Source organism: Cryptotermes secundus, unplaced genomic scaffold (assembly GCF_002891405.2).
Source record: "Cryptotermes secundus unplaced genomic scaffold, Csec_1.0 scaffold2191, whole genome shotgun sequence".
In the NCBI taxonomy this organism is placed as follows: domain Eukaryota; kingdom Metazoa; phylum Arthropoda; class Insecta; order Blattodea; family Kalotermitidae; genus Cryptotermes; species Cryptotermes secundus.
This window is the reverse complement of record NW_019743684.1, coordinates 131,585-158,855: the sequence shown is the minus strand read 5'-3', so window position 1 is coordinate 158,855 and position 27,271 is coordinate 131,585. Positions and strand designations below refer to the sequence as shown.

Below are 27,271 nucleotides of genomic sequence, written 5' to 3'. Positions count from 1 at the left end.
GGACGAATTGTTAACTTGTGTGGATGGTGGCTTTAATTCAGCGAACTGTACCTATTAGTTTGTTTTTAATTTAAAGAAAAGTGACTGTGGCGAGGTTTCGTCTGCTGGCGAGACCGATTTTGAGGTAAGCGGTGGTTAATTTTTAGCCTACTTTCCTTATTTTCAAAAAAGTAAAAGGAGGCTTATAAGACCACCTTGCTGTTTGTGTGTTTGTATGTCCCACTCCGAAACACTGCTAGACAATGGCTAGTCAATCACGTTCTTGTGGCAACGAATACACACGATACAATAGAAGAACTGTTGGACGAGGTGTTTTATATGCGGTCCGTGTAATATCAAATACTCAGTATGTATAAGTGGGCCACCATATTATAAGGGGACCTGGCCTTCCAGATAGGGGGAATCTCGGATCTGAGACAGCGAATTATGATCATGAGTCCCATCGGACCTGGACCCCAAAAATAACAGCGCTGGCAGCGCCAGCAGCAAATTTTAACGACAGACCCATCCTCTCGTCAGAGAGGATGTTAAGTAATGACTATAGCTGCAAGTGTTCAGTTGGAAAAATAAAATTATTGCTTATGAGTCTCAAGAGGCTTGTCGCCAAATCGAACTGATTGGCGGTAAACCGCCAGTCGTATAGTGAATCTGACTGACTCTGACTCTGACTGTGAATAATCCTGATTGACGAAAGACCCAGCACATCCATAAGAGACATGCCCATCTTCTCGTCAGAGAGGATGTTACATAAGGACTGTGACCACAAGGGTTCAGTTAAAAAATATCTAGACATGAGTATCAAAGGGCTTGACGCCAAGACGAACTGATAGGTGGTATACCACCAGTCGTAAACTAACTGTAACTTTTGACTAGTCCTTTCCAGAACTTCTTCATACTCGTAAGTTTAGGATTCTAACGAACGTTCGCAGTATTCGTTTAATCGAAAAAGCAGCCAGTGGAGACAACACTGTAGCAGAGCGTTTTCAAACTGGCCCAAGTGCGGCAGATATTCTTCAAGAAAAGACGTTTATATAAGGTAAAGCTGAAGTTATACCTGTATTTCATTACATAACTAAGTACTATGTCATAATGGTATATGGGGGACTGGTGGTATAGTTCCACCATTCTTAACCTGAGCACTAGCTGGAGATGAGTGGTCAATTTCATCCCCTGCAGCTTTATTCCCGAAGAAAGAACCCCCGATATCCATTGGATTTGAGTCTGAGTGGCCCCAGCGATGATCTGGCACCATAGTGAAGAGAAAAATATCTTACCCTGCCAGGAATCGAACCCCGTTCGTCTAGTTCGTTGCCTAATCGCTATATTGACTCAGCTATTGGAAGAAAATGTCGCCCTCTATATTCATCGCGGAAGAGTATACGTGTAAAACAGCCTCAGGTTTACAAAATATCGCGTTTTGGAAGGGGAGCTGGACGGGGGATCATGCAGCAGAAACTCACGGGGTGAGACGGCGGGGACAAGCTGTCACTTCTCAAGAGCAAATATCAGGAACACCATAGACAGCATAACGGCACCGGAGGAGCGTCACTCAAATTACGACAAAGAGTGTATGGGAGAATACATGATCGGAGTGCATGCATGAATTTGCGGCTGTTTTCGAAATTCAGGTGCAGATTGTGAGAAGGGTAATGGTCGTCTTTAAGAAATACGCCGAAGTAACTTGCTGGAAACGCTGGAAACGCAAGAAAATGAAGGTCTGACGGCGTTGAAGCAAAAAGAAAAAGTACGAGATCAACAAGAAAGGAAATTGCAGCCAACACAGAAGCAGCCGTCTACGAACTGAATATTCAAAGTTCTCACTTTGTTTTGGGAAGATGATCCAGACATGGAAAAGAAATGCAAGGGCACTCGGGAGTCTGGTGAACTTTGACGCTGCTGTAATGATGTGTATAGAAAATAGAAGCAAAAGTATGTTCACACTTCTACCCTTGGTTTCTTCAAATGTAAAAAGTTCTTCTCTTGGTCTTTTTTCTCTTTTGCGGGCCCTTCAGCCCATGATGGACCTTGCCCTCTTTTACGGTCACTCTCCATTGGTCCCGGTCCTGTCAGTTTCGTCTCCAATTTCTAACACCCATTGTCTTCAAATCTTCTACAACTGAATCCAGCCACCTGATAACAGGTCTGCCTACACGTCGAGAACCCTCTGCTTTATGTACAATTAACTTCCTGCAAGTTATGACTATTGAATGATAAATGTCAATGTAAATACGTGTGTATTTTACTGCTTCTCTGTTTACAATATTTGGTTAGTTCCATTTCTCTTTCTAACGGATAATTAAATTAGGTTCATTGTGGGTTAGTGAGCATAAAAATTTGACATCTTTAGCGCATGTTTCTTTCATAACACATACTTTTTTTGGACAAGTATGTAGAATTTACATCCTTTCCATACATGTCGCCATTTCTAGGAACAGAACTCCAACGTACGTCAGAGTTTGCCTATACATACACGTATTTTTTTTTTCAATGTTTGAATATAGGGTTAATGGTTGGTTTTTGTGATGATGGTAGTATATCTTGTGTTCCCTACTATCAAGAATAGATTTTTATAGAAAAGTAAAATAAAGAAGAATAAGATGGAATAGCCTAGGAACTAGTTATACAAAAAAAAATATATGACGAAGTTGTTTCTTTAAGGATCGAAACAGAAATGAGAAAATGATATTTAACTGGGTCTAAGATAATAAGACCAGGTAGTACGCTCTTTCAGCCGATTACAGTGGCCGGGCGCGGGGTCTAAGGCATGAATCGTCTTCGCCAGCCCAAACACTGGGATCGTGGGCTCGAATCCCACTCGAGGTATGGATGTCTATGTGCGTTTATTATGTGTTTGTGTCGTTCTGTGCGTAGGTAGCGGCCGGGCTCATCCCCCGACCAAGGTGTCCTGCAGACTGTGTATAAGATTAAGAAACTGAAAAAGCTGCCGAGGTCCAAAGAGCTGTAGAGCGTTTGGAGAGAGGGTATAAGGTAAAGTTGCCCCTATGCTTAACTAATTAAGCACTACGCCATTAAGGCCTATGGGGGGAGTGGATGGATAGATCCATATTTTCTTGACCTGGGCACTAGTTGAGGTGAGTGGTCAGGTTCACGTCCCGGCCGCTATACCTACGGGGAAAGAGCTCCTGGTACCCATTGGGTAGGAGGTTGGGTGAACTACAGAGGCAGTCTGGACGACGTGAAGAAGAGAAAATTCTTGACCTACTGGGACTCAAACTCCGTCCAGTCCGTAGCTAGTCGCTTCATCGACTGTATTATCTCGGCTCCGAGAGAGAGAGAGAGAGAGAGAGAGTGCTATTTAATTTTTACATCCTACTACGAGTATATATTGGTATTAGGTTGGGCTTTAAATGACCGTCAGCACAGCTTGCTTATTGTGTTGGTGATGATTTCAATCCAAATATAACAAAGAGATGTAAATTGTATTCAAATGTTTCAGGACGTAACGTCTGTTGTGAAGATGTTCAATTTTGCGTCTAACATCATCCACTTTACTCTGAAATACAAAGTGTTCAATAAAGTTTCTCGGTAACGAATATGCACTCAGCGAGGATCCTCTTCAAAAAATATCATTTTTTGTGAGCTGCGGAGATGGTCTTCGTAAGTTAGAAGTTTGCCATTCCTCGTTCTGTTCATCCTGAATATATTTCCACACAGAATTTGAATAAAATATCAATCTGATGACGCCACAAGGTGTCAACTCGTGATCTCCACATTTATGAGTTCCAACCGACGCAATAACCAACGTACAGATACGGTGCCTCATAATCTTCACGCCTCTGGACTTCTTTCGCTCCTTCTTTATGACTATCCCCATTGCACAGGCTACATTACAGAGCTAATGCACTTTCATAGAAGTATTCATTTCACTAGTATATACCAGTGTTACGTAGCCCACATTCTGTCATAAAATTATAATGATAGATATGTCTATATCTTGTAACCAGAGGTTTCTTCTTCGAAGTTCTTTATTCTGTCGGTTTCCTTGAGAGCAGCCCACACTTTAATGTCTTCACGTGGACTTCATACTTTTTCCCAGGCGTTATGATATCATTCATAATGGAACACTGAATAATGGAGAACACTACGGAAATAGTGCAAGGAAAAAGAACAGAACCTCGAACAAATATATTTTTCGGGATATACTAAGAAATTTGTTTAAATAAGATGTAAAAGTTTGTGACGATGGTACATCAGTACAAATATTATGTTTCTGTTCATTATACGTTGTCTTGTCTTTATCTAAAAAAAACACATGTTTATTTCTTCAAAACATAACGTTTCGGAGACTAGCTCCTGTCTCCGTCTTCAGGTAAAACCTACTCAGTTGAACCAAATCGATAGAGCTAGCCCCTATCTCCGGAGACGGTTTTTAGATAAAGACAAAACGATGGATAATGTCAAAAAAGATAATACGAATACGTATTTGTACTAAAGAATTAGTCATTCTCTGTACGCCGCTTACAGGATAACACACATGGCTCACATCCATGGAGCAGAGTCCTGCTTGGCAAGCTAATTGTAGCTCAGTTTGTCGTGATATTCCTTGCCTTTGACGGATCCGGTAGATGCATCACGTAACCGTCCTTTCTGGACTAAAGTAGCTATTCAGTTTCGGTTGCTCCAGCTTTCGTCTTTATCTACTGGTGTGGTGATAGCAGGTTGAGATACGGTAGATGTGAAGCTCAATTCTTGCCAACGAGTAAGGACTCGAGTGTGAGGGATTGTGTTTCAAGTGCAGCTTGGTAGGAGAAGCAATAGAGTTGTCGGAAACAAAATAAATGATCTGGAGTGAAAGAATGGAACTACATTTTGATACCTTTTGATGCTGTACCTGACACGAACTTGGAATGACTGCTCAGTAATAACTGGTTCATTTTCCCGGTATCATCTCTATCCGCACTTAGGAGGTCAAAACCAGATCAATTCAAAATTGGTCTGGGATTGCCACCAAACCCTCACGAAACTGGCCAAACATAACAGGGTACAACTGATATGGGTGCCGGGGCATGAGGGTATTGCTGGAAATGAAGCAGCAGACCAATTAGCTAAAATTGGAGCTGAACATCCGTTCATTGGACCTGAACCAGCCTGTGGCATCTCTCTAGAAGTTGCCAAACAGGCAATCTGGGACTGGACTAACATAAAACATAATAAATATTGGGAATCCTTAACTGGACTCAGGCAAGCTAAGGGACTCATACGAGGACCTTCTGATAAAAGAGCGAAGGAGTTGTTGAAGCTCAACAGGAACCAGCTACAATGGGTGGTAGGACTACTTACAGGACACTGTCACCTCAAAGGACACCTGTTCAAACTGGGACTAAGTGATAGTCCCACTTGTGAGAGGTGTCAGATAGAAAATGAAACAGCCACACACGTCCTGTGTGAATGTGAGGCTTTAGCTTCTTTAAGACTACGTCACTTGGGTCAGTACTTTATGGAACCAAGTGACTATTTCGACGCCCCCACGTCCAAAATCCTGCGCTTCATCCGAAGCGTGGGGTTGCTGAGGGAATAATTAAAAAGGGGAAGCACAATGGACCACTGAGGTCTAAGTGCAAGGGCCGAATAGGCCTACCTCTTCATACATACATACATACATACATACATAGGAGGTCAAAGCTGCGAAAGTTGCAGTATGAATACTTACCCTTGCATGGCTCCACGAACAAATAATGTGCCTTTTCTTTGCGGCGTCAGCATCGTCTCGGCCTCGCAGGTCGAAACTGCGAAACCTTGGGGAATTTTCTATTGACTTATGGGCCCTTCAGATGCAAAGTCCGCGGAAATTAACTTATGCCTTTCCAGTAACCACGCTTCCAATTAATTGTTCTTGAAACATCAATCCAACATTTCGGCGATATCATCCAGGAGTTTTAACTGTGATTGTGAACCAGCTATTACTGAGCAGTGACTTCAAATTTTCACTAGCTAGATTATCCGAAGGCATTAAATTAAAATTACATTCCTCAGTTTCCATCGATTTGTTTTGTTTTCGGCATGTATTGGCGGTCCTACTAAGCTTCTCAAGAAAAGGCTGCGCCATAGCTCAAGCGGTTAGTAGCTGGCTTCCCACCGCGGCGGCCCGGGTTCAATTCCGGGTTTGGTCAAGTGAAATTTGTGGTGGACAAAGGGGCGCTGGGGCGGGTTTTCTCCGAGTACTTCAGTTTCCCCTGCCAATCTTCATTCCACCAAATTCTCCATCATCATAATCACCCGAGGCGGATACAATAGGCCAATCAGTGACCGTCGTGCCAAGTGTATCCGGTTGGACACCACCCACCTCTAGCAAATTAAAAAAAAAAAAAAGCTTCTCAAGAACCACAACCCGTATACCCGAAGAGTTCAATTCTCTGGAATATAACACCGTGCAGCCCATTAAAAATAAGCCGTCGTTTTAAATAAGCAAAGCAAGAACCCAGCAAGAAGCAGACAAGTACAGCTCGCTACCTTCTTCATGCTGGCTTCTTATTTGTCTTATTCTTTGACTCTGAAGATGGAGATGGTATGTTCATCCGAAACGTCCGTTGATTTTCATCGGAATACACGACATTATATCGTAGAAGAACTCTTCATAACGACCGCTGTGAGAACCTTAAATCCTACATACGTTATGCACGAGTTCTCACTCTCTTACCGGAAATAACTGAGCTATCTATTCGCCTTACCTCTACCTTCCACCACCACGCCCAGACCTCTTAGGAGATTAAAGGTGGAAGCTGGGAAAACCAAAATTCAACAGCTATATGAGCCCAACTAAGACGGTTATGAACTTTCGGGTCCCGTGAAAGGCAGGGAATATCTTAACCAGCTGAGGGACAGTTAGCGTTTTATGTAGGAGTCACGCGGTAGTGGTCTATTTTATCCCGCTGTTTGCCCAGAAGGACTGTGGAATGCGCCGAAAAATCACAGCCATGGTAATCGGTGTCCCGGCCGAAATTCGAACCGAGTCCTTCCAAATGTACTTTAATAACAAGCCCGCGAGTGATTTTCAAGATCTGAACCATATCATGATCACAAGAGAGGAATAAAGAAAATGTTGCCGTCTATACCACTCGAAGCTTGGGGTGTCACAGGAAATGCAAGTCACGCAGAACGCGATGAATCCACGTGACGTATCAGCCCGCTCGGCTACATCTCGATCAGTCGCCGCCTGTTCTACGGTTTCATTCTTCTCAAGCTGCCTAATCACATAAACCAATCTCAACTCGTTTCGTTCCTTCATCTCTATATAAAATTAATGCATAAAAGGCCTGTCGGGTCTGTCTGTCTGCATACATTATATCAGAAATTATTAAACAGATAGACATTAAATTTTATATTGACGGGGTTTCACTCTTACAAATGTCTTACGAATCCAGTGCCTAATATCTGAACCTGTACTTTGTATGAAATCGAAATTAAATTTCTGAATTTCTCATAAAGGACTCGTTGTACCAAAAGTCGGTATATGAAATAAGAGATAAACATTAGTAAGATCTACAACTTATATTTGGACCCATCTTAGTCTTTCTTTTTGGAGTCTAAAGTTAACTCCTTTAAGTTTTCCCAATAAAATGTTTTTATGTTCAAACTTTCTCCCAGCCCATCAAATTCTCCTAAATTTCACTCTCCAAAAAGAAAAAGTGACCTGTATAAACCATGACATTTCTAGTCATGCCATATATTTAATTAGCTTTGACTTTTTTAAGTCCCTGAGGTAACGTTCGATCTTTATCCCAAAATGCGATAGTAATAGGAAAATTATGATTGTGGCCTCTGAAATCGCCCAATTTGACGACTCAACAATTTCTTGATGGAATTATGCCAGAAGTGCCGCATACCAATACACTTAGCATCTATACAACTCAAACAGCAGACCACTAGAGCTGCTGACAGCATTAGCTCCAAAGCTGGGCTTGATATCTCTCGTGCCCGAAAGGGAAGCATGTGGAAATATGATGACGTACACCGTAAGAGTTAAGAAGAATTCTGTCTTCTGGGATATAACACCATGTAGTCTGACGAAAGTTAATCGACGTTTCGGAGACATATGTCACCTCCATCTTCAGGATGAGGAGTAACCCACTGCTGTGAGAACTTCAAATCCTACATCTCTGAAATAAACTTCATTTTGGTACACTGTTTCTGTAAAATGCATAATGATTACGAAAACAGGGCTTCCCCAAACCCCGAAGTGACTTTCTGGCCTCCCTGCAAATGCAGAGAAAACTAAACGTAGGCCATGTTCATATCATCATCATAATATAGACACCGCTAATGAATCCTCTGAAAATTCAGAATTACAGTAAAAAATTAAAATGCATTAAAAGAACTTAAGAGGAATGTAAAATCACAGAAAGCTTGCTACAATTCAGTTCTAATTTTCTTCATCTGCTACCTAGAAACACAAACCTATAATTTTACCTCTTCATTGCATGATTGCGAAACTTGATCTCGCACATTAAAGGAATAAAATAGAATGAGGGTGTCTGAGATCCGTGTGGTGGGGAAAATTTACGGACCTAATCGGGAGGTAGGGATAGAAAGTTGCAGAAAATTTCACAATGACGAGCTTTATCGTTCGTACTATTCACCACATATTATTAGGATGATCGTATGAAGGAAAATAAGATGGGCAGAGAGTGTGGCAAGCATGGAAGAAGTGAGAAATGCATACAAAACTTTTTGTTGGAATATCTAAACGGGAGATACCACTTTGAAGACCTGGGCTATATGGGAGGATGTTATCAAAATTGATCTTAATAGAACAGAAGAGGGGGGCGCGGATTGGATTTTTATTTTGGTTCAAGATAGGTAGCAATCGCGGACTGTTTCAGTACGGTAATGGAACTTCCAGTTTACTAAATGGCGGGAAAGTTCTTCAGTAGCCAAGCGACTATAAGCTTCTCAAGCACTCTGCTCCATAGAGTTAGGTTTTACAAGACAAAGAATGTTAAGTGTTCAGACACAGTGCAGACAGTCCGTTTCTTACTCTGCCATAATCGAAAAAAAAAGGTAACCAACGTAACTAAAAAATAATATATATGAATTCATGGCGTTGAAAATTTTGATAATCCACTAATCTTCACCACGTCTCCCCGACAACTATGAAATATTGCAATTACCTTGTGTCTTATGAGAAAATACACGGAAACAATAAAATGAATGTGATTCGCCAGTGATGTTGGTTTTAAGACAGTCACAGCAGTGACTATGAAGAGGAAAATCTTCTGGGCTGTATCTCAGTGTACTTCGGTAGAAGTATACCAACGATTAGCAAAAACGTGCTGTCTCCGTTCTTTCTTTCTCACGGGATAAGACTGAGTCCACTTGGTACTGCGGCCACTGTTTGGCCTATTGTACCAGCCCAAAATTATAGAAGATAATTGGTGAGCTATCGTTGGAATGCGAATTGGCAGGGGAAACCGACGTACTCAGAGAAAACCTCCAGTGTCACTTTGTCCACCACAAATCCCACATTACCTGATCCGTATTTGAACCCGGACCTACGCGGTTAGAAGCCAGCGACTAACCGCCTAAGCTATTGCACGACTTTGTTTCTATCTTACCAGTGGTGACAGTTTTCACTAAATGAGGGGAAGCTCATTTACGCAAATTGCACATTTATAAGTCCTCTCAAAACAAAGCAAGAATTTTATATTAGCTGTATCATGATTGTCTTGCTATGCTTATGGGACCATCTATCCATTCCTGCACTACACGTAAACGGATTACAACTGTATTTCATACTGAAGTTTCACACCAGAAATTACAGCATCTAACTAGGATGTCAAAACAGCTAAGTAATCATTTACGAGTTCATTAGACAAATACACAGGTTACTAAAACATGCTCTGACTAATTGTTCATGCAAACAGAAATGTGAAGTAAATACCCGTTCGTCCTACACAACATGTCGGTACGCAACATTAGCTTGCATGACTTACCAAGGTCGGATGCGTAGCGAAGAGCACCTTTCATCAGAAGTTGCAGCATCATAAAAATTCACTTACATTACTTTAATTCCATAGGTTTTAGTTTAAAATATGCCACTACAAAGACTGACTTTCTACACTGACGTTATATCTGAACAAGAAACTGTCACTTTTATAAGCACTGCTTTAAGAACACAAGGACGATCTGGAACACAACCTTAAAGAACTATACTACTTTACAAACTTCATATTCACGTTTCACAAAATCTCATTTCTAGCAATTATATTATTCTTTGGAATAAAGAATTTTCTGTAAGGAAGAGAAATTTCTCAGATTCTTTGGCGGCAAGTGGTGTTGGCCAACCTGCTTCCATGATGGAGGCGGAGAAAAAGCGGGATGTTGATTGACTTGCAGAAGTGATCGTTCAGTTCAAACTTCTTGAAGTGCTCTTAACTATTGATAAAGTTTAAAGGTTAGGACAGGTACAGTTATATGATGAATTAAATATTTGAATTTTAAATATGGAAAATGCTGATGATGTAGCTTTAAGCGATGAAGAGCCAATCACAGCACAAAAAGTTCTTCAGACGTTGCAAGAAGTTTGGTTAAATGAGAAGTTTAGCCCTGAATTATTGCAACATCAGTCAGACTTAGTTGACTGTATTCTGGACCAGATGCAGCAGATGGAAGAAAATCTACAGAAACTTAAAAAGAATGATTTCCGTGTTGTAATTCATCGAATGGAATTGGATCGGATAAGATATATTGTTACAGACTACTTGAGAATTCGATTAAATAAAATTGAAACTTACGTAATTCACGTACTTGAGCAAGATGTCAGTAGGAGTACAGAGGATGCATTTCTCTCACCACCAGAACTTAAATTTGCTAAGGAGTTTTTGGCTCATATGGAAGATCATTTCAGACTAATAGCCTTGAGGCATATGCCATCCAATGTGCAGGATTTCGATAAAGCTAAAATGGTTGTGATCCCAAACATTTCAAGTCATGTTTTTCTTCGTGCAAAGCAGAGTATTACTGGTGTAGTGATAGAAGGTGACGTTGAAAATCGGGAGGAAGAAGTTGATTTGGAAGAGAACTCTCAGCATATTATGCAGTATAAACCAATAGCAGATTACCTTAAAACAGGGGCTGTACAGTTAATTTGACTACTTCAGACAGACTTTCTGCAAGGTGACATTTTGCACCCTGAGAGTTTGTAATCTTGCCTTGTTGTTCAATTAGCTTTCATCATGTATAAATATATAGCACAGTAGTGTCTTAAACAAAGTAATTCAGTTATTCTGTGAGGTGGTTGCATAATGTGGGTCCCAGCTGCTTAAAACTTCCGTCATTTCACAAAATAATCTTAATTTACAAACACAACCTGTTGATCGCTGTCAATTTGCAGCACTTATATATATTGGAAGTTACTTCCAGATAGTAATAAAATTAACCACAGTAGTAATTTTTTAATGTTTTAGTTGCTGTAACCTTTCAAGTAATCATAAGATGATTTTAAGGACATTATGACTGTCTTTTTCCTAAATGCATTTAGTAAAAACCATTTCATGCATATCTGTATATTAATCTGTTCAATGTGTGAATCATTTTACATTCTGCTGTCTTCAGAAGTATTTAACTAATTTTAAAGTTATTAATAGTTCTACATTTCCCATCTAAAACTACGTTAAAATACAATGAAATCGTGTTTCTTGAAGGTAGATTCTGATTGAACAGTTCTTTAATTTGTTTATTTCTAGTCACCAGGTAAATCTGAAAATATAGAAGTGCCTTTTATATATTACTGTTTGTTTAATATATAGTGTTTTTTTAATCATGTAGTGCTTCCTGTGTTGTGAAATTGATGGTCAGTCAACCACACAAAATAAGCTTTTAAACTTTAGTTAAACATAACTGAAGACTGCATAATTCTGCTGAAACATAAAGAAAGTAAAGGTATCTCTGTAAAAGGCCGTGAAAGCGCATAGAGTTGTGAGATGTCAGAGCTGTCACATTTTCTAAACAGTTTGCTCACAGATGGTGGTGAGGTTGTCAGCTTGATGTGCCAGCTGCCCTTTACCCCCAGGAAGATTCCTCGTACTCATTTCTGTTAGAGGCTGACTCGACCGCAGGTCATAGTGCAGCTGAAAGGACTAGGTCAATTGAGAAGTCCAATGGCATCATCGGGAATTGAACCCACGACCTTCCGGCTTGTGGCATAGTGCCTCAACCAACTACGCTGCCATATACCCTCTGCTGGAACAGAGTTAAAATTATTTATGTGTTGAATAGATTGAAATGTACAGTTGTATTTGAATAGATGTTTTCATTTTCCAGAATCACAAGTTGGAACCTGATACATTTTAATAGTTTTGACTCTGCTCATTTCATAAAATTTTGCCTATTTTATGTAATATTAAAGATTTCCTGCAGGGAATAGAAACTGTGGACAGTCCTTTCTAATTCATTTTCCTAATCTCATACTGAATGTGGACCTTCTGTAGTTACCAGTTATCACAAGCCCAATCTACCCAAATCCATGCCTGACTTAGCCTAATTATGTCATATATGACAAGTATGGGAAGGTGGGGTGATATGGACTGGATTGATCTGGCTCAGGACAGGGATTAGCAGAGGACTCTTGTGAACACAGTAACAAACCTGTGGGTTCCATAAAATGTTGGGAAATTCTTGAGTTACTGAACACTTGGTTGCTTCTCAAGAAGGGCTCAGCTCAATGGAGAGAAATATGGGAAGGGAGCTTGAAGGGACAATTTTATCTTATTGTAATTAATGGAGCATAGCTTCAGGAGGGGTTCAGAGCTATTTTGTACTGACACTTTCATATGTTACCCTACAGTAAATACTACTCTGTGCTGTTGCTGAACTCAATAGCTCCCTCTGCCATACCCAAGTCACGTCATCCTTCCCAAATTTTAGTTTTATAAGATACTCTCAGTGTACAGTTTATTCCATTGTGTGTGTCATTCTGAGCACAGAAAATTTAACGAGTTTAACTGTTACACCAGTCCCCTTAAGAATGAGCAAACTCATTTCTTCATTTCAAAGCCAAACGTGGTTATAGATGAGACTTTTCTTCTGGCCAGTCAAGGTAATTCTATTGCCTCCCATATCTGTAGGGCTGCCCTTTGCTACCTGTTCAACCTACCTACCTCCCAAGAAATGCAGTTATATAAAACTGAAACTCTGCTCAGATATTTCTTTTGGTAATGTTTCTGTCAATAAATGACTGATGACCTTGACCAACTTAAAGAAATGTCCCCAGCTTTAAAAAGGTGTTGGATATACTTATAACAGGTCCTTGCATAGCACCATAATCGGTTAAGGGAGAAATAAAATAAAATTTCCACATTCATTTTAATGTAAATAAGTACTCGTACTGTTGCTTAATGCACTTTTCCTGAAATTTCATATCATTACTGGACACCCAAATATGTTCAATTTATTTCAACACTTTGAAAATATTGAAATTGAGGGGCTTATACAAAGAGGTACAGGAGGAACCTGGACAACTCGGTTAGTAGAGTGACTTGATAAGAGCTGAATGTTCAGGATTCAATTATGGTAAGGATTTTCTCTTCATCACGTTCAGAGCAACTCCCTTCTGTCTGATAGTCATCAGATACAGTCATCTAAAGCGTGACAGTGATATGTATCGTGTTCAAAGGTATAAAATACACAGAACTTTACCACAGCACTCCCTATACCCCTCCAAGGCGAGGTATTTAGGCAGAGCATTAATTGCCTTTTCATGTCCATAGAATTCTCGAGGACCATATGCTCATGCATTCAGTTGAGTGGAATGCTGTAGAACTGTAAATATTTTTACTTAAACAAAAGGTAATGTGTGGGAGTGTTAAATGAAAACATACTGAGTACCATGTGGATCAGATGTAATGAATGAAAAACTGTTATAATAAAATGGCACTAAGCAAAACTTGTAAACAGAGGTTACATAATTCTTGTACTAATAATTTTAGTATTTGTTCTGCTCTGCAAGAAATTTACATGTGTGTAAAGGATTGCAATCGTAGTACGCGGGTTCAAATACCCGCTGGAGGTCGTCGAATTTTTAAGGGTGGAAAAATTAAGGGAACAAGTCCTCCGGGAGGGACTTTAAGCCGTGGGTCCCGTGTCGTAACTTTATGACACGTAAAAGAACCTCATACCTCCAAAGGAGGTCACTGAGCAAAATTGCGGACATTTGCCGCCCAGCAACAGTCACTAATACCTCCGGTAGATGGGGGAAGCATTATAGATACTTCTCAGCCAGTAGAGCCGGTCTCGCTGGCTGGGCGGGACTGATGGTAAGCACCAATACCGGTAGGATATAGAGGCTGGCAGAAATCATAGAGGGAAGCACAATGGACCACTACAGGTCTAAGTGCATGGGGAAACCAACCCTCTCTAATAACTAACTAACTAAAGGATTGCAAGCAGATATGCCACTTTGGTCAGTATGATATAGGTTGAGAATTTCTGCTGTAGAGTGTATGAGCATATGACAAGTGTGTAGAGATTCAGCAGCATGTATTCTGACACTATGTGCAATTTTGTATTCACTGAAATGTAGTTTTAATCATATGAGTTTGTTTGAGGAGAGCTGTAAGGGATAAAAATAATAATATAAAGCTTGCACATAAATCTGCAGTCTGTTGAACTTTAATTAAGTTACTGAACCTTCAAATGTAAATCATGTAATTTCAGAATCCTAATATTCTGAAGTATTTGCACAAGCTTCTAATCATTAAGAAAAAAGTCATCTCGAAAAATGACGAGTCTTGATGTCACATACTGGTTCACTGTTAATGCATATTTGAAGGTCTCAGGCATCATCTATGTAACTGAAATATTCCCATTTAAAATACAGATGTTCTTCCAGTTTAAATAATACATAATTCTTTTGAACTGTAAAATTGAAGCTGGTGTAATAAACATACTAAAGATTATTTGACTTCATATTTGTGGATGCCTGATTTTAAGGTACTATCCTAGCATTATTGTGAAATGAGGCCAAGAATCAAATTCAGGGCCTTCTATTATGAAACAGGATTACTGATCACTCAGCAGTGACATCTGGTGTATGTAATTGTATCTCTTAATTTTATTGGTGTTTGCTGTTACACCAACACATACGCTGCTTATTCACATACCCACTAATTAAAATAATCTCTATACCAAATGTTTTCAAAGAACTGCAAGAACTTCCAAGAAACCTTAGATATGTAACACAAAGTCATGTCTTTGTACTCTTCTTTGTTTTTGTTGAATGACTGCTGCATTTGGTTGAAAACAGTTGCACTTTGATTCTGAAAATGAATGTTTCTTTTAGAGCAAGCACAGACATGGGGACACATGGGCATGATGATAAGCATATATTTTATAAAATATAAAATACTGATCTTTCTGCATGAATTTATGACTGGTTTATGTCCACATAATACTTTACGAAATAGCTGCCTGTTGTACACTTCCATATCCCAGGAGATGGAAACCTTCATAACCACCACTGTGAGAACCCTAAATTCTTACATCTCTCTTCTGAATATGAAACCTGGTAAGTTAAAAAAAAATTACCCATAAGCAGCAAAATACAACCCCCTACACTGAACTGGACCTCCATAATTCTCTCCCACATGCATACTTCAAAAGTTACTAAATTGCAGTGGGATGACATGTCACATTATTTACTTCTGCTTGAGACAACACTGCTCTACAGTATTGAAACAGAGTATAGTCTTCAGAATAGAATTTTCATAACTGACAGAGCATTTACCATGAGGAAGGTGCTATCAAACACAGTCTGCTTTTATAGGATCAAGTAAAACAACAGCAGCAGAAAAGTTCACAGGTTCATTGCTGGACAAAATGAAAATGTTGGCAATCCAAAATATTTCCCAAAGATAAACTGAATGACACTGGCTCTTAATTCGAACGAACTTCCAAAAAACAGTTATGTCTCTTGGCTGTTCAGCATCACGCATCAGCTCAGCTCTGCTCTGCTCTGCTCTGCTGCAAAACAACTACTGACATACATCTACAAAACCATATTTATAGGAAAATGTTATGTGACCAGATTTTGAAAGCAAGAGTATAATGCTACATACATCAAAGGGGCATAATTTTCTTTTCATAGCTATATAAGCAGCCAAAACAACAGCTAATGCAGCATATCAAATTGTCATGTGATGAAGATGTAACAACAGTTTGTCTATAAATATCCACATCGAGCTTTGAAGCAGACAGAACTTAAAGTCTTCCACAGAAATGTAGAAAAGGATGAAGACTTCTATTTTCTGGGACATAATGCTGTGCAGTCTATTGAAAGTCGGCCAACATTTCAGAGGAACATGTCGTGTCCTCCTGAAGATGGAGATAACATGCTCCTCTGGAATGTCATGTGACTCTCAATGGGCTACACAGGGTTAACTGCAGAAGGTAGAACTCTTCATAAACCCCACTTCTTTGGGAACCTCAAGTTCTATGTAGAAAGAATTTTACTTTTACTTTGCATGAGAAAAACTGAAGTGATTTTTTGGCAACAGTGGTTTTGACTTTGGGATGCCAAGTCCAGCAGTAACACAAAGACCTTATATTGTATTCAGTAGTGGTTTATAGATTTGAAATATTAAAATAAAATTGTTTATCTGTTACAGCTTTAAGTATGAGTGTGTGTTTGCAGTAGCCTCTATTTAGACTTTACTGATCAGGACAATAGTACTTAGTAACAGAAATACAAGAAATACATTGAGGGACAACCTTCCCTACTTACCTGTCAGGCAGTGCTAATACATGTAACAATTCTATATAAAGTATAAAAGCTATTTCTAATACTGATCACAGGTTTAAGTCTTCCATGCCATGCTACCATAACTAAAGTAACATTTGAAGGAATCATTTCATACAGAGGACACAAACACACACTCCTGGTTTTTCATTCACCCTGATTAAGTAGTCATAATCATTTTTGAACCACCTAATCAGAGTATCTCCAGCGTTCATTTATGTTGTAGTAGCAGCTTACACGTCATGCATCTGTATTCTTCTGCTTCAAGTTGCTCTTCTTATATGCCTGGAAACAAATATACAGCTCAAGACCATACCGAGAATTCACAGAACTTAGCTACAGTATGGAACAGCTTAAAGGAATGTCCAAACAAGCAGCTTAATATCAAACATGAAAAAGTGAAATAAACCCACTCTAGGAATTCAGGACAGATATACTGACAGATTTTATCTTAAAAAAAATTAGGTACACCATATTTGGAGTTTGGATTCTTAGAATAAAAATTTTACACTTTTCACGACTTTCAGATCTGCTTATACATCTAACAAACACGTTTACTCAGATTTTGGACTTTGTCTGGTATTCTAAAAAAACACAGTTTTGGAAACTGGATATTTCTGTTCTCAAGTGAGGGGGTGGGAGGTTCTCCCTTTCTAATGGACCCAACAAAGTAGGTCTCTCCCACCCCCTTATCTGAGGGTGGAAACAGATCCAGTTTCCAAAACGTATTCTTTAGAATACCAGAGGCTGAACAAAGTCCAAAACCCATAATCCTGTGTGTTATACACCACTGGCAGAGCCCTTTAGAAGCTATGTAACAAACAGTGCTGACATTTTTGTCATTATTCACATCTGCTTATATATGCAAGGGTTTTCTTACATAAATTCCTAAAGAAAAGATAGGGCAGCAAGTTTATAATCGTGCTGAATATGGAAGTGACATTATGATTTAATGATATTCATGTACAATAAATTAAAGGATATGGTAGTCCTTGGACAACTTTTTATGTTCTTCATGATATGTTGCCTATACATAGTGGCAACTTTACTTCTATGACTTATCATTATGGAAAATGAGTACCATGCCTCTCAATATACTGTTATTTTTATTAAATGTTGAACAATTACAAGTATTTTCTACTAATGAGATTAACTTACCTCCTCTGCTACTTTGTGTAATTGCTCAGCCATAGCTTTCCCTGTTTCCTGGACCATTTTGAAAAATTTACCTTTCTTGTTCTGCAGCAGTAAATGTGGATGGTCAAATTCCTACAACACATATTTCACTTATTTCACTTTTCACACTTAAATGAAAGTGACTTATGGTTTGATCAAGGTGAACTGACAGTCTAACTTCTAACAGCCCTGTTTCTCAGTAAAGTCACAGGCACCAAATTATGTAGGAATGGAGAGAACATAACAGCAAAATAATTTCAATATAAAACGATGAGTTCAGATAATTCTTGCTTATTTTCATCACCAACATTCTAAGTTACAACAAAAAAAAAAGGGAAAGTTCCTGTAATTAACTAATTAACCTTTAAATGCCGGACTTGAAATAGTGGTAGCTTGAACTGGCCAGAGTTTAATGCCCACTGCTGGGGCATGTTTAAATGCCCTGTGGGATTGTCGATACTCCAATAGACAAACCACGTGAAACTGTAACAATTGTATATACTAAATCATTTAAACTGAATATACAGAATACAGGATATATGTAGAATGTTCAAACATTGGCTGGCCCTCTAAGGGCAATTCGTTCCACCGTGAGTGTGTCTACAGATTTCACTCCTCTGTAGTTGGCGGAGTCTTAGGCCGTTTAGCTGGCCTATCCGGACGGTGATGCAGTGCTGCGCGCACCGGTAGGATCGAGTGGCTCGGCCGGTTGCTGGGATTGCAGAAGATGTGTTTGCTGGAGACTTGCGGCTGCTACTTTGGCTGCCTGGTCGCTGGATGCTTGCTGCAACTAAGTCAGTTGCCCGGTCGCAGTGAATAGCTGATGTCTCTGAAGACTGATCACTCTGAGCGTGTTGACTGACGATTGCGAGCTTTGGGCTCCACCTTTTATATCATGCGTGATGGAGGAGCGAAATTTGCAGAGCGCTGATTGGCTAGCGTGTGTTATGATCTAAATGTGAGCTGGACATCGAATGTTGTTTAAATACGAGTGCTGTCAGCAATGCAATTGGCTAGCGCACATGATGATCTGCAAGTGTGTTGGACATTGAGTGATGTATAAATATGAGCGTCGCCAGCAATGTGATACTTCACTTAGGAGGGAGTGTTGTCTGGAAGACTGGCGGAACAGCGTGCTATGTGGGATGTTGCCACAGCCCGTTCCTGTTAGGGCACTTGCACTGTATTTGAAAATGCTGTATCTTATTCAATATTTATGATAAATGAATGGAATTAACTTCGTTTTTATCAGCAAAGAACACAATGTTGAATATTATAATCTTATAAATATATACAGAGTGTCCCAGGAGGAATGTGCCAAACTTCGGGAGGGTGTTCCTTATGTTATAGTATGCCGATATGACCCAAAACACCTATGTCCAAAGTTGAACAGTTACGGAGATAATGGCCCGAGAAAATGTGGTCTTCTGGTGAGTCAATGCACTGTACCTGTCAGCTGGCATGTCTTATCTACGTTTGTCCTTGAGTGTGGCGATTCACACTAGCCGCAAGCTCCCTTCAGTATATGTTGCAGACACGTTTTGAATGGGTGGTAGGTTAATTGTGCGTAGTTGCTGAAATGCCTTTTGTGTTTTCAAACGTGGAATATTGTGATATGCATTTTGTGTGGGGATTTTGCGGTGGCAATGCACATGCTGCTGTTGAAGAATACCAAAGGCGTTTTCCCGATCGAAGGATTACATGTTGAAGTGTATTTACGTGAATTCACCGGACATTGCGTGATACTGGTTCTCTTCCGAGTGTTTCTGTGCACTCTGAAAGGGAGGATGTACGAATGATAAACACACGAGAGAACGTTCTTGAGATGGTTAAGAGAAGTCCACGTCTGTCCACTCGTAGAATGGCCTCTTGCATCGGCGTATCACGTATGCAGGTGTGGCGAACTTTACATGATGAAGAGTTGTATCCTTACTATGATCAAAGGGTACAACATCTGGAACCAGGCGACCATGCTCAGCGTATGGATTTGTGCCACTGGATAAAAGCTCATCCCGAACTGTTAAGTGTCATTTTATTCAGTGATGAGGCGTCTTTTACCCAGGACGATGTAAATAATTTACAAAATATGTATATGTGGTCCCATAATAATCCACATGAGATAATGGAAACGAAATTCCAAACAGAGATTTTCCGTGAATGTACATTTAATACAGTTATGTAGTCATTATGCGCAGTCAGCCATGTTACGTCAGCGCTTGCCAGTCATGTGTCATGTATAGTGCTTGGAAACCTAAGGACAATTATGACATGGCGAGCGAGTATTTTGTACTTCAATTTTATGGCTTCATGTCACTCACAAGTTAGTTTGATGTTACGTACATTATTAACGTTACAGAATCCACATATTCCTGCCAGTTTTAATATCTATTTTGTAATCAACAAGTGTGTAACCCCGGTCAAAGTTTGACACTTCTCGGGCCATTATCTCCGTAACCGTTCAACTTTGGACATAGGTGTTTTGGGTTATATCGGCATACTTTAACATAAGGAACACCCTCCCGAAGTTTGGCACATTCCTCCTGGGACACCCTGTATACAATATATGTATATAAGGATGTCAGCCTTATGCTCAGGCCGCACTTTACTACCCAGGAAAATTATTTAATTAATTCCTGGTACTCATTTCTGTTAGAGGCTGAGTAAACCTCAGGGCCTAGTGTGACTGGAAGGATTAGGTCAATTACTTTTAAAAATTTAGCATGATGTTATATGGACAACTGGCACTGATGTTCATGTTTGTGTAAAAAATGTGTTCTATCATGCTTACCACCATGGTGCCTGCTTCCATGACAAGTACTCTGTCAGAGTCCATGATTGTGTTCAATCTGTGCGCTATTGTCAATACTGTACACCTTTCAAATTTTGTTCTGATGGTTTTCTGGATAAAGGCATCTGTTCTGTAACAAAGAAAAATATTTATATGTGCATGTCCCATGATATTTAACCAGAGAACTACTGGTAATCACAGATTACTTAACCTTCACTCTAGTGCCTGTGTATGAATGAGCCAAAGGTAAAGTTGTTCCTGTACTTAACAATTAAGCACTACTCCATGAAGGCATATGGTGGAGTGGATATATAGATCCACATTTTCTTGATGTCGGCACTAGCTGGAGGTGAGTGGTCAGCTTCACGCCCCGGCGGCTTTACCTCCGGGGAAAGAGCCCCAGATACCCACTGGATAGGAGGCTGGGTGGGCCCCAGAGCAGCTCTGGACAATATGGAGAACAGAAAATTATGACTCGTAACAGGACTCGAACTCCAACCCCTCGGGTGTCCAACCTATAGGCAGTCACTATACCGACTACACTACCCCAACGTAGGTAAGGAAGTAAAGCTGTCCTTGTAACAGGCCGTGAAGGCCCATAGGGTTGTGAGACATTGGGGGTCCCACACTATCTAGACAATCGCCTCAAAGATGGCAGTAAGGTTGTCATCCTTATTCGCCAGCCGCACTTTACTCACCAGAAAAATTATTAAATTAATTCATGGTACTCATTTCTGTTAGAGGCTGAGTAAATCCCAGGGCCTAGTGCAGCTGGAAGGATTGGGTGAATTGAAAAAAATTCAATGCCCACTTCGGGACTTGAACCCGCGACCTTCTGGCTTGTAGCATAGCCCCTCAACCAATTACACTACCGCGTGCCCCTTCACTGAAGTTAAAAATACATGCAGCTATACCATCACTCACTCATACATCTTCATGGTATGGTGTTTAACTGAGCTCAAGAAAAGCTTTGCCTTTACTTACCAACACTGCAGTCTTGTGGCCTGAATTCCATTCCTGTATTACAGAAATATTTATTTGAGACTTACTGTGGATCCACATTTGCTGTTGCTTCATCTAGGACCAATATCCTATTGTTCCTGACAATGGCACGAGCCAGGCATACCAACTGTCGCTGGCCTGCACTGAAGTTGCTTCCCCCTTCATTCACCAAAAAATCTAATCCACTCACAGACTCTTTCAGCTCAACCTACAATTATAGAGAATATGAATGATAAACATTTCAATATAAAGAATGTGAGCTATGAAGATACACCTGACAGTGGGCAGTGAGTGGAACATAAATGTAGGAAATGTGCTTTTAGATAATTGAGAACTGAGGAATATGTGTGGTCTTTAGTGACAGAAACAGGGAAAGACCATTTATTCTGGGACAGCAAATTGGAATTGTGTCCCCAAACACCGAAATATAGGAAGGGAAAAGACTGTTTAACTTTATTATTGACTTTAGCATGAACTTCACAAATGAGAACTACTTATTCAGTAATTAGGAAAGTCCTTGGTCAGAACTGAAGCTTTCAACAGTGATTATGTGCAGCCTGATCAAGCCTATTGCACACCTCACATTGCAGTGATAAGTGAGTATGGAGGAATGGTGAGATGATGATGATGAACAGGGTGAAGGCTGAAATAACTCAGAGAAACCTGACCAATTGCCAGTTCATCCAAGAATCTCACATGAAGTCATGAGAGACTGAACTTGGGACTCTGTGATCAGCAGCAGCACCTAATTACTTGAGATATGGAACAGCCCATTAACTCCGTATTCAACTTCATTCATTTAAATATTTTGGTTGGGCTTCTTAGTATAAGAGCATTATGTCTAGAGGCATACTGGTATTTGACCTAGAATAGCATAGCAGCTACTGAATCATGCAAATTAATTATTCCATCTGTCTGAAATATTTTTTACTTACATGACTTCACATATAGAGAGAAACCTTTACCTTGACAAAATTTAGGAATCCAGTACATTGAATTGTAAATTTATAAAATCAACAATATAGTAATGAGATTCATCATAAATTGTCCAAACTATCAGGTTACCTCAGTCTCCTTCACTTACCCAATGCAATATAATTTCTTGTTATACATGGGTTACTTCAAAAGTCATGGCAACTAATTTTTGGGGGCACTTATTGCACATAAGTCTAAGTTGTTTCTTCTTCTCCTGAAAAATTATGTTTAGTGACTTTCCACTCTTTGCCACATCATTACAGAATTTATGATGCTATGAAAGAGAAACCCATTGTACAACTTACATCCTCAAGAGCTCTCCAGAGTACATCATCAGGAAACTCATGAAAAGGATCGAGATTGTCTCGTAATGTTGCAGTGAACAGAACTGGCTCCTGTGGAATGATGGAAATATGACTCCGCAAATCTGACAGACTAAGCACTGCTGTATCCATATTGTCGATTCTAACGGTTCCTTCTAGTCGGGCTAGCCTAAACAATGCTGATATGAGTGATGACTTGCCTGCACCAGTACGACCAACAATTCCTACCTGCAACAGATCACCACACCAACCTTCTGCACAAATGACACTGTATTTAGCCTCAAATGAAACACATTAATGTAAATTTCCAGAGGTTAAACACATTCTCAATGATCTTCCTGGGGGTAGAGAGCTGCCAGCGCATAATGCTGGCAACCTCACCACCATCTGTGAGCTAACTGTCTAGAAAATGTGGCATCCTCGACATCTTAGAACCCTATGGTCATCCATGGCCTGTTACAGGGACACCTTTACCTATTTACCTTTTTTCAATAATCTCTAACTGTGACAGAGAATCATATTTCTCCTTACACTACAAACCAGGAAAGTTAATATCCACATAAAAGTATATGCATGATTATCACTCTATAACAACAACAACAATAATAATAATAATAATAATAATTTATTATTATATTCAAGTAGATCCAATTACAGGGCAAGAAACAAGTTGTCACATCACTGGATATAGAATGCATCAAAAATCAAAACAAATGTTCCTACCAATCACTGGAACTAGATGAAAACATATTAACCTTTTATCTTATAAAATTCATCCAGTTTATAAAAACAATGTATATGAATCGATATTATCAATAAACAATACAATATCAAATAATGTATGTTACACCACTCACACATCAAAAGAAAAACTGTAAAAACATCTAACATGCATGAACAATAAATGGAATAAATAACTTCTCTCAGAAGTATACTAAAAATTATTATGGTAATAAATACATTCATAAATAAATAAATAAATTCATAAAACAACAAGAGATTGCATGTTAAAATAAATAAAAGTCATAGTTGGTATGTAGGCAGATCTAAAATATATGATAATAAATGGATCACTAATGGGATAAGAATCCATGTAACAAAAAGAGAGAACTCTTTTTTATTAAGTAGATACAGTAATGATCTACATTTTAAATTATATTTTAAACAGTACAGTAAAATACTATCAAAAGTAATTTTAGCAGCAAAAAACTACACTATAACAAAATCATTGCTAATTCTAACAATAAAATAAGAAGTACTTGGAAAATAATAAATGAAGTAGAAGGAAAAATAAAGCGAGACATAGGTATTCATTCCATTGTGACAGACAAAAAAGTAACAAAGAATGAGAATAAAATTGCTGATGTTTTAACAATTATTTTTTATCTATAGCTGATTCTGTTATATCAGATATTAATAGACATACAATTCCTTAATTATATACACGCTTCTGCACTTTAGTTAATTTATTACTTGGAAAATGTAAGTCAAAACCTAGTCTGGTGTTAATGTTGTGTATAGCAGAATTAAATTTAATTATATCTAAATTCTTAACAACAAAAATTGATACAGAAAATATATATTGAGAATATAAGGGCAGAATATTTAACTGCCTGAACAATGGACGACAAGAGCCCTTATTTCTTGCCTTCATAATAATTCTCACTATTCGTTTTTGGATTTTAAAAATTAAATTACTATGAGGTAAATTGCGCCAAAGTATTATTCCATACAACATAATGGAATGTACATACGCAAAACAAATCATCCTTAAACTCTCCTGAGTCATAACTGCAGATAGAGTTCCAATAGAATAACTGGCCGCATTCAGCTTAGTTACCAAATGATTTATTTGATCTTTCCATGATAAGGTATTATCTATGATTAGTCCTAGGAATTTTGTATTACAAGTATTTTTAATTTGAACATCCTTATAGTTTAGGTTTATCTTTGATGTAGTATTTACTTTTGATGAAAAATGCACAGTCAGTTTTGTTAAAATTTAATGATAATGAATTATTCATAAACCATGTGTCTATTTTGTTCAGTATCATTTTCAATACCTTTATATGTTCCACAGAATCAGAATTGTAACACAGTATGCTGGTATCATCAGCATACAAATTTGGTTTTGATATTTTATTGAATTTTAGTAAATTTGCTTTTGATATTCCACCGGTGGAGTGCACTTTATAGTTCTACATAAGTATTTAGATTTCTTTGGTTTCATATTAACATCACTGAATCTTTTGTAACTTATTCTGCAACTTCATTGATCAAAATTCTTCATCAAGTATTGTATTATTCGAAACAAGTTTCACTCTTTTATATAGTTTTATATATCTGAATCTCAGATGTTAAAACAAACTAATTCATGGTCACAAAATCTGTGCTTACATTAGCACAGTAGTAACTCTGTATGAACAGCCTGTAAATGATAAAAATCCACTGACAACAGTGGAGGTTGAAGAAATTATGTTCATAATGAAAAACAAGAACCGGCAGCAGACACATCATGTGCAAGGCATGCAGTGAATGCAGTATTGGGCACAACTACAATTTCATTACTTTCACAGATCAGGTTTCAGTTGTTAAATAATTATGTACAGAGAAATCAGAACAGGTAATGAAATTTCCTATACATTTTATTGTTACTTATTTTTAAGTATATTTATCTTTCATTTCATATCATTTTCGTTGAATTTTAACTTACAGAACTACATTTTCAATTCACAATGTTTATTTCACACAATATTTGTAGACCTAATGTAGTCTTTTAACACTTTAATGTAAGTGAAGCTCAATCACACATTCACATACCTTCTGTGCAGGCTGTATGATGAAGTTAAGGTCCTTGAGTACTGGAGGGTCGGCTGGGGAATACTTGAGGCTCATGTGTTCAAATTGGATCATTCCCTTCATTGGCCAGCAAGATGGTGGCTTTTGAACTGAAACAAAGACATATTTACATAATTTAACACTAAGAAACTTATTGTATCAAGTTTACCTGTGGTATCTTCTTTTAAAACCCGATTTCCAAAGTCTCAGAAAGGTATTTAATTAGCAAAGAAAAGTAAGTAAACCTCGAAATGTCACAGATACAAGCTCAAAGAGTTTCCAAAACTGACAGTCAACAATGTAAGTTTCTTGACAGTCAACAAGTTTAAAAATGAGATACACTTGCCTGGATGTTTCTTGAGATCTGTTTCCTTCTCAACCTTAGTGTATTCAAGGATTCGTTCTACTGAAGTCATCTGGCTAATAACATCTGCAGCCAGTCTCATACCATACGGCAACATCCCATTCAGGATAAGGGACTGAGATATAGCCAAACCAACATTGCCACCAAATGTGTCTGTAACAACATGCAAAATTATTAACAGAATTTCTGTAAAAAAATCTATCAGAGTCACAGGAAGCCTCACAGTACAAGTAACTGAAATGAATCAGAAGGAATATAATATCTGAGAATTTTGTTAAATGATGTATTTACTATAATAAAACATAAAATTGAGACGTCTGTGAGAGAGTTTGGCAGATGTGCAGTAATTAACAGTGAATTACCATTCTAAATAATATGAACTAACTGACCATCTGAAAATGATCATCTTTGGTGACAGATATAAATATATTTGTATCTTCCTACTATATAGGGCAAAAAAGGGAGAAGAAATGGTTAAAAATGGAAGTATTCAATTCTTTTTCTTCAGTCTTTCATCCTACTACACAAGATAATTCAAAGGCCCATGGTAAGCTTTAGGAGGCTGTTCAGATAATTTGGAGGAAAAGTGTAAACAAACAGTTATCCAATTCATGATAATTTCAGAATTACACCATTGATTTTCTTGTATGTTCATATGGTGGAACCTTCAAAACGTCATAAGATAGAATTCATACTACATTCACTTATGATTCACATTGCTTTTGATAATAAAATTGTAATAACAGAAAAAATTACACAGCATGATTCACTAATACAGATTGTGCTGATGTATATTTCAGACATGCCTTTTGTGCTAGAAATGCTAGGTTAGTATCATAAAAAATATTACAGTTAGTATCTAGATCAGATCAGAGGCAACCCTACAGACAGTTGTTTGAAACAATCTGAGGGGCACAGGTGCATTCATTTAACCAGCACATGTCTTTGACAGAAACAATGTGCAAAATGAAGAGAAAGTGTTACATACTAATCCATCAACTAGCACTTGTCAGTTCTCATATGAATCAATTTGTATTACACTTTATATACACATG

At 38.5% G+C, this 27,271-nt stretch overlaps 2 protein-coding genes across 9 annotated transcripts in view; one reads left to right on the top strand and one right to left on the bottom strand.

The window, feature by feature from the left end:
• The first annotated feature begins 10,326 nt into the window (after nucleotides 1-10,326).
• On the top strand, nucleotides 10,327-11,958 carry LOC111874312 (DNA replication complex GINS protein SLD5). The gene has a single exon (XM_023869706.2). It carries the CDS (start codon nucleotides 10,461-10,463, stop codon nucleotides 11,106-11,108), a length of 648 nt encoding a protein of 215 aa, XP_023725474.1. The 5' UTR covers nucleotides 10,327-10,460; the 3' UTR covers nucleotides 11,109-11,958.
• Nucleotides 11,959-14,596: 2,638 nt separating this feature from the next.
• The window catches only part of LOC111874310 (multidrug resistance-associated protein 4), a 78,725-nt gene continuing 66,050 nt past the window's right edge, over nucleotides 14,597-27,271 (bottom strand). For 6 of the 8 annotated variants that reach the window (XM_023869697.2, XM_023869701.2, XM_023869699.2 and 3 more), the window contains 7 exons: nucleotides 26,199-26,369; nucleotides 25,835-25,962; nucleotides 22,997-23,242; nucleotides 21,764-21,924; nucleotides 20,715-20,844; nucleotides 17,909-18,019; nucleotides 14,597-17,035 (listed from right to left, as the gene is read on the bottom strand). In XM_023869697.2, coding sequence (XP_023725465.1) covers nucleotides 16,991-17,035; nucleotides 17,909-18,019; nucleotides 20,715-20,844; nucleotides 21,764-21,924; nucleotides 22,997-23,242; nucleotides 25,835-25,962; nucleotides 26,199-26,369 — 992 coding nt within the window. In that variant the 3' untranslated portion in view covers nucleotides 14,597-16,990. The remainder of the gene's footprint in view (nucleotides 17,036-17,908; nucleotides 18,020-20,714; nucleotides 20,845-21,763; nucleotides 21,925-22,996; nucleotides 23,243-25,834; nucleotides 25,963-26,198; nucleotides 26,370-27,271) is intronic. The other 2 variants (XR_002844530.2, XM_023869704.2) reach the window with 2 other exon arrangements.

What these genes read in the sequence shown, in the direction of transcription:
- LOC111874312 (XM_023869706.2), top strand. Translation starts at nt 10,461, where the DNA reads ATGGAAAATGCTGATGATGTAGCTTTAAGCGATGAAGAGCCAATCACA.